This window comes from Amphibalanus amphitrite, unplaced genomic scaffold (assembly GCF_019059575.1).
Source record: "Amphibalanus amphitrite isolate SeventyFive unplaced genomic scaffold, NRLGWU_Aamphi_draft 000201F_arrow, whole genome shotgun sequence".
Taxonomy (NCBI): Eukaryota; Metazoa; Arthropoda; class Thecostraca; order Balanomorpha; family Balanidae; genus Amphibalanus; species Amphibalanus amphitrite.
The window spans coordinates 544,388-559,836 of record NW_024881696.1 but is presented as its reverse complement, the minus strand read 5'-3'; the positions used below and the strand labels follow the sequence as shown (position 1 = coordinate 559,836).

The following is a 15,449-nucleotide window of genomic DNA, read 5'->3' as shown; positions in this document are numbered from 1 at the left end:
TTAATTTGGCTGTCGAACATTAATTTATTGTTTTGAAATATGATTTTATGTAAAATAATGGATATGAAACAGCCGTGTCTTAAGTTATGAACCCATCTCACCACACGAAAGTGGCAGAAATGACAATGATCAGCTGACGCATTTCTGTTGGCCGAAGTCACAGCGCGCGGCCCGACGCACCACCACCGCACCACAAAGTATGAGCAGAAGCCATCTAACAGGCGTGTTCGAAACCGCAGGAGATGATGATGAACGGATTTATCGAAACTTGATTGGATGAGCCTATCGGTAATAGCGATTTTAGTGTGTGCATTTATTGTTCATAGTGGTGTGAAATGTGGTTGGGGTACGACCGACAACCCGTCGGGGCGAATTTCGCACTGGGGTACTCAAAATTTGAAGAATTTAAGACGTTTCCATGAGTTTTGAAGGTATGGATGAGTTCTAAAAATCCGGTTCTCCTTATCCGGGTCATTAACTCCATATGGTCCAGGAAAGCTGGCACACTACCTTTAATCCCATGCGAGCTGCTCCCATTGGAGAGCACCGCGGCTCCTAAGGGAGCACATCCGTGGCCGGGTGCATTGGGACTGGGGGGGGGGGGGGGCTGGTCGGCCTGTTCTGTTGGATTGGCTCAGCCCCGGCGACTGACTAGAATGCCCACCCAGACCAATGCCTCCCCCTATTTCTTTCATCCTTCCGGCCCTAAAATGGTCTCGTGAGACTGAAAGGGCCTAGCCCAACAAAACAAACAAACAAACAAACAAACAAACAAACAAACAAACAAACAAATGAAGACCGGCGTCGGCTGAGTGGCCTGTGTTCGGGGGGGGGGGGTCTGCCAGTTAGAACAAACGGACATGATGTTCGACATACCTAGAGGAGTGTCAGCTGAGAACATTGTTTATGGGATTAAATGTCAGCGAATACCATGGAAGTAAAAGTGGTAGCCGGACGAAAAAGTTTACCGCGGCCGCAGCGCGGCAGTGGTGAGCGATTCAGACGCCACCTGGCCTGCCTCGATAACGATAACAGAGTGAAGATGGCGTATTATAGCACACGCGCTCCCTATATACCCTACCTACAGTCTGAGTCGGACATAAAGGCATAGCAGACTATATATGCAAGAGCAAGAGGTCTTCTAAAGTGTGACAGAAAAATTTCGATAAGTAACATCTTATGAGACAAACTCATAAAAAGAAAACACTGAAAATTTGCAATCCTGATTAGCCGAACGACTCAGGAAATTACAACCGGCATATATCATACGTACGTTGTTTCCCTGCGCCGATGTCCAGATTTCCCTGAAGCGCTGTCGCAGCTCCTTCTGCAGGAGGTAGCAGAGGTTGGTGTCCGGCGCGTCCACCGACCAGGAGGACCCGGGTCCGGACCCGGACACGGTCCCGGACCCGGAGCCGCCCGGGTCTCCGGCTCCGGTCCCGGAGAGCCACCGGGACACCGAGGAGCACGCGTCCTGTCGAGAGCAGAGTACGGGTTATATCGTACCTGTATCTGTATACAGATGTATCTGTATCTGCATGACAGGTCAGTACAGTGGAGATGACGTCAGATGATATTTAGGTGGGAATTTGCCAAAACGATAGCAAAAAGGAAAAATAGTAAGTGAGAGCTAGATTAGGTCAGGGATATCGGTTTCAGAAGAATCATGAAATCTAAAATCTAAAACGAATCGAGTATGATAAATCAGGACAACTTTTTTTGTGAACATAGGAAGCATACCACTGAGCAACTGTTGATTCAGATTCGCATAATAGTAATTCACCTGGATGAAATGTTCATCAACATTGGCCCTGTCCTTTCCGCTGTTCATCTGAAGGCGAAGTTCCTCCCGCAGAATGGCTTCATCCTCTTCACGAAGAAACGGTACACCTCCATATATGAACTGAAATAGGGACCTAGCTGCAATGACGTGACACTTTCGGACTCGGGCAGCACCAAGTGGTGGCTGGTGAGTAATGACTAAGAGGTAATAACATCGTAATGCAGGATTAAACGGTTACACCGCAGCTGGTACCAACGTCCAAAAGATGTCACAGGTCACCAAACAAGCTTCATTGTGATACTTTGAAACTTTTTTACTTTTTAACATCTACTGCCACCCATCTCAGACTCACCTTGTTGAAATCAAACCGGTACCGGCGTAGGAACTGTAGACTGGAGGCCTGGCAGCTGAAGCGCGCGTCCAGGCGTCCGAACGACGGCGGACACAGGTAAAAGTTGTACGGGTGCGCCACGTAGGTGTTGACGCGCTCCGTGGAGCGGACGAACGCCGTCAGGCCGAACTGGGTGATGGTGAACGGGGAGATATTCTGCCGCTGGATGGCGTAACGCTCTGGCATGGAGTCAAACAGGCTGTGAAACAGGGAGAGGGGTCGGCTGGTCAGAGCAGAAGAACTGGCAGTCAGCTGCCATACGAGTTGATAGCCCAGGTGTGATGATGAAATCAAGCAATCAAACAGGTACCAACTAAGGTCAATATCCTCTGTCTATTTTAGCAAAATAACTACTTCTGCAATTACATGACAGTCCACAATTGTAAGATCAAGGACTGAGACTTAGAATGATGACGAAGAGTTGAAATAGCTGAGAATCCACAACATACCTGTTCTTGAGTTTTGATGATGATCTGATACCAGAAAACTCTGAATCAATGCCAATCAAAACTGCTTTGTCTATATTTTCTTTTATAGATGGCCAAAGCTGTTCGAAGTTTTCATTTGTAATATCCACCATGACTGTGAAGTGTGGCAATCAACTTATATGTCTGAAAAAGCATTAATACAATTATAATAAACTGTAAATTCAGATATACAGAAAAATAAAGCCCAAACATGTTCCTCATGGGCCCTGCTGCTGGCTGCTAGCCCTGACCTCAAGACTCAGTTATATAACAATCAACCAGGGTACCTACTCCAGTCTCCAGGTGATTAAGGTTGTTCTAGAATGTTCATTGAATCCAAGCATTATAGTGTGTGGTACACAAGGTAGCTGGTATTGGAAAGGTATCCCAGAAACAAATCTAAAAGAAAGATGACATTTTAGTGAGGTCATATAACATGCCATTAGTCAAGCCAAGGTCATGACAGGATCAAAATCAAATAAAAACTTAGGGCCCTCAGTGAAAACGGTGTTTGAGCCTAATTTTGTCCTCATAACTACCTAGTACCTATATACTGAATGAGAGCACGTCAAGCTTGAGCTATTCTGGAAGTGGTAAGCTTATAGGTTCACTATTTTTAATGTGCACCATGCTGGGGTGAGGGTGTTAAAGTATTTGAGCCCTCTTCAGGGTTTTCACGTATGTCTAAAAAACAAAGTTGCTCCTTGAACACCTTACAATGTCTACATCTTTTTGGCACATGTGAAACATTCAGACCTGCATTGTTCAAGGTCAGCTCACCAAGTCAAGTGACCAATTGACCTGTTACAGATCATGTCAAGTGACTGGTAAATGTGAAGATCAAGTACGGTGAAGATAAAAAGCAATCTAGCCTGACCTAATTTTACCTACTACTGACCTACAACATTGAACCTACCAACCTACAACTTTGACCTACAGACCTAGAACCTACAAAGTACAACCTTCAACCTAGGTACCATTCCAACCTACAACCTACTAACTTACCAACCGCACTTTCATCTTCAATATACTAACTCAGACTGAGACAAAGCTGAAGCACAAGAGAGATGCATCAGCCATCAAACCTCTTGCCTTCTTACAACAAATGCCATGTGGCATTGTGGTGGAAGTTCTGGGGAGATAACAGAAGGCGTGTATTTTAAGAACACTACCAAAATTGTGGCACTTTATTTTTTTAATTCTAGTAGATTGTTACTTTTAAGTTTTACATTATGTAAGCTATACGCTTTAACTTGTATCATTAATTTTTTTTGGTTATTCAGGGATGTTCACAGCAGCATGCCCCGGGATCACCTCTCCCGGCCGGCCATCCATGAATGGTATTTGTCAGGATAAGGTCCGATCTACAACTGTGGCGCTTTTTTAATAAATTTAGTCTGAACCTTTTGGTAGGAAGGATTCAAAAGGACAGGGCCACCGCTAAGCGAAGCTTGTTGCGGTGACCCTGCCCTTTACCCTCTGATCATGAAATTCCAATTCTATGGCAGAATTTAGAGTCCAAAGTTTAACGCGCGTACATAGCCGCGCACGGCCGCACACAACAGCGCACGCATGGCGCAGTTGATACAAGTATGAAACAGTGGAAATTTTAGGTTGTAGGTTAGGTTAGGTTATAGGTTTTAGGTTGTTAGGTTTGTAGGTTGTAGGTTTGAAGGTTGTAGGTTGGTAGGTTGTAGGTAAGTAGGTAAGGGTAGGCCAGGTTTGATCATGTTATTTCCTATTATTTGCGAGACATGTAAGTATCATTTTTGGATTCAGGATGTCAAATAATGTCATATTGTGAAAATTTTCCTTGACATCTTCTTAGGACTTTATCTTGAAATTTACCCCATGAATTACATATATCATTGGAAAGAGCACTCCACTGCGAGCATTGCAAGATGGAACAATAACAGCTAAACGTGAGCTAAACAATCGAAATTCTCCAAAAATCCTTTTAATAGCATCACCCACAACTGCAACCCTTCAACCTGCTGCGCCGTTTTCGTCACCACTGCTGCATCAAGTGTCTATTGGCCTATTATTTTGTTGAAATAGTCAGCACTCAGCTTGCCTAAAAATGACGTCACAAAACTTAAAATTGGTAATGGACTTAGTGAAAGTAAAGTTAAATTAGGTTCGATTTAATTCAATTAGACTAGTTGGTAAGTAGGTAAGGTTAGCTGAGTTGGGATACAGTTAGCTCAAGTTGAATCTGGTACAAAATTACAACAGTTGTTTCGCGTTGCTAGTACAATGGAACAGCTGCGATTGGCTGTAAAGGAAAAGCTTATGACGTCATTTTTAAACTTTTTACAAAAATACATGGTACAGAGCAATCATCGTTGTGTCCGTTGCGTCCATTGGGTACAAGGCCCTAAATTGGGTAAAGCTTGGGTAAAGCGGGTAAAGTTTTGGGTAAAGTTTTGTGCAACTTGCAAGGCTTTGTGTGACTATCTCAACAATTTTCGACAAGCCGGGGCATAACTCGTGAAGCGACAGAGCTTAAGAGCCGCAAAAAATCCATTGGTTAGCTCTTTTAACTTTCTTTTGATAACATTTCCTCTGATGACCTAGCTAGATTATCAACTGTTTAGCCTCCAGGGGGCAACAACTATAAATTGAAATAACCATTTTTACGAAAAATGTTTTTCAGTAGTGATGCTTAAGAAAGGCATGACACTTCTCTTACCAGCATCATGTTCCTCTCGTCAAGACGCATATTGAACTACAATTTGGCAGTCTGACTACCACGTTTTTACAAATGGTGATAAATACCTACTGTTTTTACCCGGATTCCTATTTGCTGCTTGGTTATAGATAAATTAGATTCATACATTTGTACAATTTTCCTTTAGATTTGATATGGGATATGATCCAGGTAATCATAGTTTTGAATCCAATTTCATTGTATGTATTGTTCAGCTCCAATTTGTCCAGGCCCATTAGGATTGTAGAATGTAAATCCAATTCAAATAATATTTTTTGTTTAGAGATTTAATGAGATCATTGATCCTTGCTCACTTTTTTGTCAGCAATTACCCAAGGATCACTTGATGTAATTTGAAATGGTTCTGTTTCAGGGATATTATGTGATAATGCATCACAATCTATGTTTTTGTGGCACTCATTGACAAAAAATGACCTGGAAACATGGTTAGATGACAGGTTGTACAGGTTGCATACGGTGTTATCTACTCAGATCATGGGTCCCTGTTATTGTTTTTTCATTAGTTCCTATGGGAGCATTGATCCAGAAATCAGATTTTTTAAAGTAGGACTCTATGGGATCACATTCAATTTTGGCATTTGCTTTAAGATCACAGATCCAGCAATTTGATCCATTCTGACATGTCATGTCTGGTATTTAATGAGACTAATCTAATAAGAATGTTAATTAGGTTTTCAATTTGTCAACATCATGGTCACTATTCACTATCCACCCACACATATTAAATGATGTAAAAACTTGAAATTATTGGTACCAAGGTCTTGCACCCTACCAGGCCTTTATGAAATGATACCTACCCATGGTGTCTGCTCTTTGAAATCTGCATTTTTTATTTGGGTTGTGAAGTGACAAGTCTAAACTTTGCCTTGGATATTGTGAATTCTGTTGTCACCTTACCAGTACCAACAGTTCAGCCTTTTGCATATCATGTTATTTTTATGTCACCCTTAATATTTCCAGGTATATGGGTGAGACATTAGTCAGGCCAAAATACTGAACCATGCAAGTTTGATGCATGATTCTTATTTTTTACAATATTGCAACCACCTTTCAGATAGGCATATGCAGCGAAGAACACACTGCAAGAGAAGATGTTTGACATCAATCCACTCATCAAGGTTCGCTGGAAGAACCATGGTGCTATAATCGTGTCCAACTTTACCAGGCTGCTGGAGCAGGAGGAGTACGCCGACGTGCATATTCGGCACGCCGGCCGCACGGTCTCGGCGCACCGGATCATGCTGGCCGCCAGCAGCCAGGTGTTCCGCGCGTGTCTCGCCTCGCCGACGGGCGTGATCACCGCTCTGGAACTGAGCTCACTGGGCTGTATCGGCGGCCTGCTGCTGGCCAAGGGACCAGACACCGTGCTGGCCGAGCTGGACCTGATCGTGCAGCTCGTGTACTTCGGCTGGGTGGACCTGCGCGAGCGCAGTATCGGCTCTCTCCTGGAGACGGCGAGCTGCCTGCAGTTCGCTGAGGTCTGCGAGGTGCTGCAGCGCACGATGCACGCGCGAGCCGAAGCGCATCAGCTGCACCAGCCTCTGGCGCCGCCGCATCACGCGCCGGTCGCCAGCTCGGCAGCCGAGTGTTACGACCCGGTGGCGGCCAGCGACCTGGCGCTGCGAGAGTTTCAAGAGGCCTTGCTGGCGCAGGAGCACAGCCTGCCGTGGCCGCCGGAGCTGGCGGAGCCTCCTCCGCCGCCGGTGGAGCGCCGCCCCGAACCGCTGCCGCCGCCGCCCCCACAGGCGACGGTAACCAACTCCGGACTTCGACACGAGGACGCCGCAGGTTTGACGGCCGCCGGGCTCTGCGAGGTGGTCTACAATCACAGTACCGCCGCAGCGCTGGCCCGCGATCCGGCGCTGCCGGCTGTCTCCTCCGCCGGGGGCCCGACCACTGGCGGTACTGCCGAGCACGGGGGACAGGGCGGTCACCAGAGCCACTTTCAGGAACCGCAGCAGAGCGAGGAGCAGGCGAGACCGCAGGGATCGCAGGACGGCGCGCCTCTGTTGCGCGTCCGCACACAGTTCGAGCTGCACTGCCCCTGGGGACTGGACATGAGGCAGGCCGGCCGGGAACACCGCGAACCCGATCACGGTGAGAGACGCGCGAAGGAGACGCGCTCCGAGCTCTGCTGGGAAAATTGGATGCTATCCTAGCCTGAGCTCAATACGTGCATGTCAAACAGGGGCGGAGAATTGTCATAATCTCAGGGGGTGCTTTTCTAGCATCTGGCGAATGGAAGCTTCGAAAGCTTGCGTAGAAAAGCATGTGTAGGTACGTTTTCCAAGCAGCATCACACTCCTCGCGGCTTACGCAAAGCAGTTTGTGTCTCAGACGTAAATTAAGCACCCCTGGAGCACTATTGCACGGTGACTTTTGAATTTCAGGGGGTGCTCGAGCACCCCCAAAACCCCTAATTCTCCACCCCTGATGTCAAAAACTATTAGAAGCATTCCATAAAATCCATATAAGCCATATTCATAACGATTTCTGCACAGAGCACCACAATCTGCATAGCCATTTACAAGTACTTCATCGTAATTCGAGACATCGTAACTTTTTATGAGTTGTATTTTATTTGCATCGTAATTCGTTCGTTTTACGAATGCTCTAAACTAAACCATCTTTCCATCTCTTCGCCACACATCTCGGTTGTCCTTATTTTACTCATAATTCTCCATCTTTTTTTGCAGGGTCGGATGGAAGTTTCCCTCCTCCTTCGGGGTCGGATCTGTGGTCGGGTATGCTGATGCCGGCGCCGCCCCCTCCTCCCCCTCCACCGCCCCCGCCGCCCCCGGAGCCGGCGCCATCGCTGGCGGACGAACCCGACTCCGGTGTGTTCGTGGTCGAAGACGAGCAGGCCATCATCGACCACTGTGGCCTGCCGCCCAGTACGCCCGATACGCTCGAACGTTTCGACGAAAACTTCAGCGGCCTCACGGAGGAGGAGAAGTCTCCCATGCCGCCCAAAGCGGTGCGCGTGAGGCGCCTGCGGCGCCGAGCTACGACACGAGCTCGTGCGAGGTTAGTCATGGACGTGATTTGTGTGAAGTTGATGTCTGATCTATCATTTCATGTCAAGGCATGCATCTATAATCCATCATCTGGGTGATATGCCCACTGATTTTTATTGATCATATGCATCACCAAGATGACATTAGCAACAAGAGTAAGTCAACTTGTATCTATACTGTAACGTATTACCAGTAAAACGCCTTTTGGGCCGTGGGCGACCAACGGAGCGAGCGAGAGGACGGGCCTTGCACGTGCGAAATTGCGAGGGGGTACCTCCAACTAACTTGTGCACTGCACCCTACTAACCGGTCTTCAGCGATGTGCCAAATTTCAGCGCAATCGGCCTAGCCGTTCTCGAGATCTGGAAGCGGCACACTGCACGTGCGCACGTGCAAGCGGGGTCCAAACTGACTTTTGCACGGCACCCTACTAACTGGTCCCCAACCGTGTACCAAATTTGAGCGCAATCGGCCCAGCCGTTCTCGAGATCTGGGAGCGCCCCCTGCACGTGCGCACGTGCTGTAGCACCCCAACCTGAACACATGCAGATGAATTATCTGATGGAGACCTAACTGTGTACCGAGTTTCAATTCAATCGGCCCAACCGTTGTGCCGTTATTGAGGTTGCAATTTTGGGGGTTCTTAAAAAATGTCCAACTTTACCACGCGCCACGTGCGGTGGTTGGCAAGAACGCATGGTGGCCATCACACCACAGAACTTTTACGTCCAAGTGACATTCAGTAAAGAAGACCGCTTGTCAATCGGATGTCCCGTTCCTAAGATATTAGCTTTTGAAGAGCGTCCTCACGGCCGGCCGGCCGGCCGCTCATACTCAGGATTTTCCCTTAAAGGGACACTCCCACCTTAACATTAGTTTTGAGTTGAGATAGCCAAATTGGTGGCCATGGCCTGCAAATACCGGTTTGGGCACTCACAACATCGACAAATGCTTTAATTCGGAGATATGGAATTTCAAACTTGCAGTTTTCGGATTCTAAGGGGCTAGTGCATTGGTATGCCCCCTTAGAATTTGTGACGTCAGCGGAGATCTAACGATTTTTAAATCTTTTACTAAAACGTTTGGTAGCACGCGGTGGTATATGCTGCTTTGCGCGCAACAAATGCCGCACTTTCAAATAAAGTCGCGAGGAACAGCGGAGATCCCAAAAAGTAAACAAAAGTAAAAGTCTAATATCTTGAAAACCGGTGAATATTTTTCGATGAAATTTGGTAGATATTCGTTTTCGCTCTTTCTGAACCGAGCGACATCACTTTCGTGCCAATTCATTAACTTTTTTGAAGGTGGGAGGGTCCCTTTAATTCAGTATGAGACTCCGCTCGCTTCGCTCGCTCCGTAACCAGTAAAACGCCTTTTGGGCGAAGAACGAGCGAGCGAGATAGTGAGCCCTGCACGTGCGCAAGGGCGAGAGGGTACTTCCAACGGGCTTGTGCAAAGCACCCTTCTAACCGGTCGCTAGCGGTGTGCCAAATTTGAACGCAATCGGCCCAGCCGTTCCTGAGATCTGGAAGCGGCATTCTGCACGTGCGCACGTGCAAGCGGGGTCCAAACTGACTTTTGCACGGCACCCTACTAACTGGTCCCCAACCGTGTACCAAATTTGAGCGCAATCGGCCCAGCCGTTCTCGAGATCTGGGAGCGCCCCCTGCACGTGCGCACGTGCACTGTAGCATCCCAACCTTAACACATGCAGATGAATTATCTGATGGAGACCTAACTGTGTACCGAGTTTCAATTCAATCGGCCCAACCGTTGTGCCGTTATTGAGGTTGCAATTTCGGGGGTTCTTAAAAAATGTCCAACTTTACCACGCGCCACGTGCGGTGGTTGGCAAGAACGCATGGTGGCCATCACACTACAGAACTTTTACGTCCAAGTGACATTCAGTAAAGAAGACCGCTTGTCAATCGGATGTCCCATTCCTAAGATATTAGCTTTTGAAGATCGTCCCCACGGCCGGCCGGTCGGCCGGCCGGCAGGCCGCTCATACTCAGGATTTTCCCTTAATTCAGTATGAACTCGCTCGCTCGCTGCGCTCGCTCGCTCGTAATAATGTTATCTTGAAGTTTGAACTGTGGCATTCGTGGATTCAGCTCTTTCTTAAGTGGATCATTCGGATATTGAAGGGATTGATAGCATGTATGCGGTGGAAGGGGAGCTGACTGACATGCGTTTCCTTTGCGTGCCTTCAGGAAGATGCCGGCTCTCATCTCACTGGACCAGTCCACCGTGTGTCAGGTGTGTGGCCGGGACCTGGGCAGAATGGCGGCTCTGCAGCGTCACATTGCCGCTGAGCACGCCGACCGACCGGCTCCGTCCGTCCAGCGCGTGGATCTGCCGCCCGCCTACGTTCGGCACGTGGATCAACCGGTCGCCCACGTCCAGAGCGCAGAGCGGGCGGCTTCCCCCTCCCAGCCGCACTCGGAACGGCTGACTGCCATCGAGCAAGCAGACCGACCCGCTGCAACGCCGGCCGACCGACCAGCCCCTGCTGCCACGCCAGCCAACCGTCCAGCCTTCACTGACACGACAGCCGACAGGCCGGCCTCCACTACCCCTGCTGACCGGCCGGCCCCCGCCGCCACCCCAGCGGACCGACCAACCCCTGCTGCTACCCCGGCCGACCGACCAACCCCCGCCGCCACCCCTGCCGACGATTCACCCTCCACGGTTGACACGAGTGCCATCGCCGACGCCAGTGACACGTGCGCCGGGCTGATGTCGTTCCGCACTCGACTAACGGCGCAGGCACCGGCGGTACCGGCGCCCACGGTGGCAGTGGAGGTAGTGGAAGCGGACGATGAGGAGGAGGAGGAGATTGATGTGGAAGCGGAGTCGGATGTGGAACCGGAGCCAGAGGCGGACACTGAGTCGGAGACGGAGGCAGCAAAAGAAACGTCGAGGCTTCCGGAAGCATCGAGGGCTACAGAAGCTTCGAGCGCTGCGGATGAGGTTTTGAACGCGGCAAAGAAAAGCGATGATGAGCGGGAGATGGTTGCGGGCGGACGGTGTGTGGAACAAGTCGAGGTGGCGCTTCCTGGTGACGATGACCGACCGCTGAGAGTTGTGCACGTGACAAAGAAGGCAGTGGGGACGGGGCGGACGACGGTGGCGGCGTCGACGGTAGTGGTGGTAGAAGGGGAAAGGATAGAGGGTGCACCGTTGACCGTGCTAGAGAGGAGTGAATCGCCACCGAGGCTGGAGAGGAGTGAATCACCGCGACCGGCGACAAGGCTGGAGGGGAGTGAGCCACAACCACTGGCCATTAGGCTGGAAGAGAGTGAGCCATCGCTACCGGTCACGAGGGTAGAGGAGGATGAGTCACAACCACCGGTCACCATGCTAGAGACGAGTGAGCCAACGGAATCGGCCGCGACACTGGAGAGGAGTGAGCCAACGCAACCGGCCGCGACACTGGAGAGGAGTGAGCCAACGCAACCGGCCGCGACACTGGAGAGGAGTGAGCCAACGCAACCGGCCGCGACACTGGAGAGGAGTGAGCCAACGCAACAGATAATCATAGAGGGGTGGCTGGAGGAGCCCATTCAAGCTACAAAATCATCACAGAAGCAGCCGGCAGATCCTGCAGCGGCAGGAGACGCAGCTTCTAGCTTCAAATGTGAGTGTTGATCGGTTACCGGCATGAATCTTGAACTTGCTGAATCTGTGGTATTGCTAAGTAATAGATTGAGTTTGTGGTACCTATTGCTAAGTAATAATGCTACGTGTCGTCTCATTTTCTGCTAGACGACTCTTTGTTGTGTTATTCAGTGATGCTGGATAAATGTTGTTTAGTGCTCAGTAATCTTTTTATCGTCAATTTTTTACCGTTATTATTCAATATCCGGTCGTATCTTGATCCACCCATCGTTCTGACCTCCATGTCGCACCTACAGCCTCCCTTCCCCGACTGACGCCTGTTTGGCTGCCGTCGGCCCATCAGGCGGCGACTGTTCGTTCACTACCGACACGGAGCGGCGTCTGGCCGGCCACCGGCGCAAGGAGCACACGCCGCTGCTGACCTGCTCCGTCTGTGAACTGCAGTTCCGAAATCCGGCTGTGCTCTACCGACACATCAGCAGCGCGCATCCGGACCAGGAGGCCCGGCCGACAAAGGTGGGCCCACTCCCAGAGGTCACTCGTGTGGCGCTCTGTGTCTGAATCGGGAGATTGGAATTCTAGCAATCTTGCAAAGTGTAAGTTGGGGATGTGTCTTCAATTTCATTTAAAGGGACCCTCCCACCTTAACATTAGATTTGAGTTGAGATAGCCAAAATGGGGTCCCTGGCTCACAATTACCGGTTTCGGCACTCACAACATCGAGAAATGCCTTAAATCGGAAATATTGAATTTCAAAATTGCAGCATTTTGATTCAGAGGGGCTAATGCTTAGGAATACCCCTCTGAATGTGTGACGTCAGCGCAAATATCTAACGATTTTTTAATGTTTGACTAAAACGTTTTGTAGCACGCGGTGGTATATGCTATTTGCGCGCAACATCTGCCGCAAACGCCGCACTTCTAAAATAAAACCGCTAGAAACAGCGGAGATCCCAAAAAAGTAGACAAAAGTAAAAGTCTAATATCTTGAAAACCGGTGAATATTTTTCGGTGAAATTTGGTAGATATTCGTTTTCGCTCTTTCTGAACCGAGCGACATCACTTTCATGCCAATTCATTAACTTTTTTGAAGGTGGGAGGGTCCCTTTAAGCATAACAGTTTTGAAGCTGTAATTTAGGTTCATGTCTTATCGGGCTCTAAAAAAAGTTTTGCGTGGGTAACTTTGGGGGTAATCTGTTTGGTGCCTAAATCTGCCGTGCAAAGGCAACAACGATTACGTTAGGGTGACCTCTGACCTGAGGTAATGACCTCTGACCTAACGTATTTGTGTTTGCCTTTTGCACGGCAGATATAGTGTTGTCATATATCTAATTGGTACGAACCCAGCGGGTAGAAGTGGCCGACGATGATGTATTTAATGATTTGACTTTTAATGTGTGTCGGCCCGCAGTGTATGCTGTGCCCGTACAAGAGTAACCGGCCCAGCCAGATCCGTCGCCACATGCGCGACATCCACGGACAGGACATGCAGGGACGCCTGCTGCCGCACGACTTCAAGTGTCGGCACTGCGAGTACACCACGTGCAGCTCTATGAAACTCAAGGTATTTTCGAGACAGGCTAAATTATTCTAGACGATTGGCTGAGGTAGATCGCGAAAGAATGTCCCTAATTCGCAATCCGGTGATGCTTATAACTTTTCTTCTATTCTGACGCATCTTTTATGTTTGCTTTTCATTCGCCAGAAAAAGCGAAATTTATCAAATGAACTGACCGACCGTAAATACCAATTACAATTTCAATTATCTCAAGTCTCGACCATATCTAACGCAAACATAGCCCGTTCCCCGCCTCTGACGTGTTCGTCCTCTATGTCCACAGACGCACGAGCGTCGGAAGCACTCGATGGGCAAGCAGTTCAAATGCTCCGAGTGTTCTTACAGCACCATTGAGCGGCAGGCGCTGACCAAACACCACCGGATAATGCACACGGAGGACCGGCCGTACCGCTGCGAAATCTGCGACTTTCGGTCAGTGCTGCTAAATTATTGTCAGACAGGATACTGACGGGCTGGTGTTGGATAGCGTTTGTCTAGATAAGGCGTTCCCCATGCCGAAATGTTCTTGTGGATTGTTGTCATTATATTGTATATCATTATTTTGGTATCCGTGCCTGAGGAGAGGGTGTCTTCTTTTTCCATCACTAAGTATCTCGTTTCCGATGCCCTCAGAACGTCGACGCTGTCTCGCATAGCTCGCCACCGGCGCTCGCACACACAGGAGCGGCCGCACGAGTGTACCACGTGCCACGCGCGGTACGCTGACCGGCGCCGCCTGCGCGAACACGTAGCGCTGCACCACGAGCCGGGCGTGGATGCCGCCAAGGCGTTCCCGTGTCAGTTCTGCGACAAAAAGTTCAGTCGGCGCGACAACATGATGCAGCACGTCACCAGGAAGCACGCCAGTAAGGCCGGCTTGGCCTCTCCCCGACCCCGCCGCGGCTCAGCGAGCGAAGGGAACAAGCTTTAATAAGAGGCTCGTGATGGTGGAACGAGAAACTGGAAAGAGAATGTGACAATTCTTTAAAAGAGTGGAACATGTTAACAAATCCTGCTGGTGCCAAGTGTTATGACATTGTCGTGGCCGCTATACTGTGTATGTATGCACATTGTTTGAGGAGAATATCAAAGTGCTGTCTGTGTATACGAGTTATTTGAATTCGTATTTTGTAACCAAAACCTCATTTTGTGCTATGTACTAAGTGCTTAATATAGCGAACATATTTATAGAATGGTGACCAATGCAGCCTGTCTGTGCACAGCTTATGGGGTGCAGCATGCCTCGGCAGTGCAGTTATGGTTCGCTTCATATCGGCGCTGCCTCGCGGCTACCTGAACGTTCGAAACAGATTTCCAACCCCCATGTTTTCGCAAAAAGGTCAAACCAGAGTCAGCATGCCGCATGCCGGCGATATGCGGATTGTACCCACTTTCATATGCATCATTTGGAACAAGTGAACCACCATTACCCATTGTCTTGGCTGTGTTGTGAATTGTTTTGCAGTGACGCGAGGATAATTATAGGTTTGGCATCGTCACTAATATATTTCGCGTCAGAACGATGGTCGAATTGCAACGCCTGGAGCGCGGGAGGAGGGGCGTCCGGCGTTTTCCCACTCGGCTCCTGGGTTGCGCCTCGCGGCAACAAGCAGGAGGCGGGTGCAGAAAGGTCTTCAAAGAGCACAATAAAAGTGTTGCGTTCATTGTAGGCCGGTTCAATTGTCATGTCGCTAGAGGTCATTGACGCTCTTGGTCATGCATTGGCCCATAGCGAAGCGAAAATGGGGCCTGACAGGGCGAACCTTCAGACGTCATTGGGGGGGGGGGGGGGTAAGAGCTCATAAAGGCCTTTCCAGCCATTTGGACCCAAAGGGGAGGGCATGTACCCTCCCGCGCTACCCTCTGGGACTGGCCACGCC

At 49.3% G+C, this 15,449-nt stretch overlaps 2 protein-coding genes across 5 annotated transcripts in view; one reads left to right on the top strand and one right to left on the bottom strand.

The window, feature by feature from the left end:
• LOC122384885 (pre-piRNA 3'-exonuclease trimmer-like) overlaps positions 1-4,665 on the bottom strand; it is a 55,957-nt gene extending 51,292 nt beyond the window's left edge. The window contains exons 1-5 of one of the 2 annotated variants that reach the window (XM_043372690.1): positions 4,633-4,665; positions 2,624-2,785; positions 2,136-2,373; positions 1,784-1,903; positions 1,274-1,474 (exon numbers count right to left, since the gene is read on the bottom strand). In XM_043372690.1, the coding sequence (XP_043228625.1) occupies positions 1,274-1,474; positions 1,784-1,903; positions 2,136-2,373; positions 2,624-2,754 (690 nt within the window). In that variant the 5' untranslated portion in view covers positions 2,755-2,785; positions 4,633-4,665. Of the gene's footprint in view, positions 1-1,273; positions 1,475-1,783; positions 1,904-2,135; positions 2,374-2,623; positions 2,786-4,501; positions 4,585-4,632 lie in introns of those variants that run through there. The other variant, XM_043372689.1, reaches the window with a different exon arrangement.
• A 355-nt stretch (positions 4,666-5,020) lies between these two features.
• LOC122384883 (mediator of DNA damage checkpoint protein 1-like) lies at positions 5,021-15,089 on the top strand. 3 transcript variants are annotated; one of them, XM_043372686.1, is made up of 8 exons: positions 5,021-5,038; positions 6,427-7,469; positions 8,069-8,399; positions 10,603-12,029; positions 12,354-12,526; positions 13,423-13,575; positions 13,853-14,001; positions 14,203-15,089. In XM_043372686.1, exons 2-8 carry the CDS (start codon positions 6,464-6,466, stop codon positions 14,498-14,500), a joined length of 3,537 nt encoding a protein of 1,178 aa, XP_043228621.1. In that variant the 5' UTR covers positions 5,021-5,038; positions 6,427-6,463; the 3' UTR covers positions 14,501-15,089. The 3 variants fall into 3 exon arrangements, with proteins under 3 accessions (XP_043228621.1, XP_043228622.1, XP_043228623.1); XM_043372687.1 differs by having other exon boundaries at positions 5,032-5,047; XM_043372688.1 differs by lacking the exon at positions 5,021-5,038 and adding an exon at positions 5,048-5,059.
• Positions 15,090-15,449: the final 360 nt, after the last annotated feature.

Excerpts from the sequence above, each read along its gene's own strand:
- LOC122384883 (XM_043372686.1), top strand. The coding sequence starts at position 6,464 with ATGTTTGACATCAATCCACTCATCAAGGTTCGCTGGAAGAACCATGGT. Across the intron at positions 8,400-10,602 it reads ACGACACGAGCTCGTGCGAG|GAAGATGCCGGCTCTCATCT; the intron begins GTTAGTCATGGA and ends GCGTGCCTTCAG. Across the intron at positions 12,030-12,353 it reads CGCAGCTTCTAGCTTCAAAT|GCGGCGACTGTTCGTTCACT; the intron begins GTGAGTGTTGAT and ends TCGGCCCATCAG.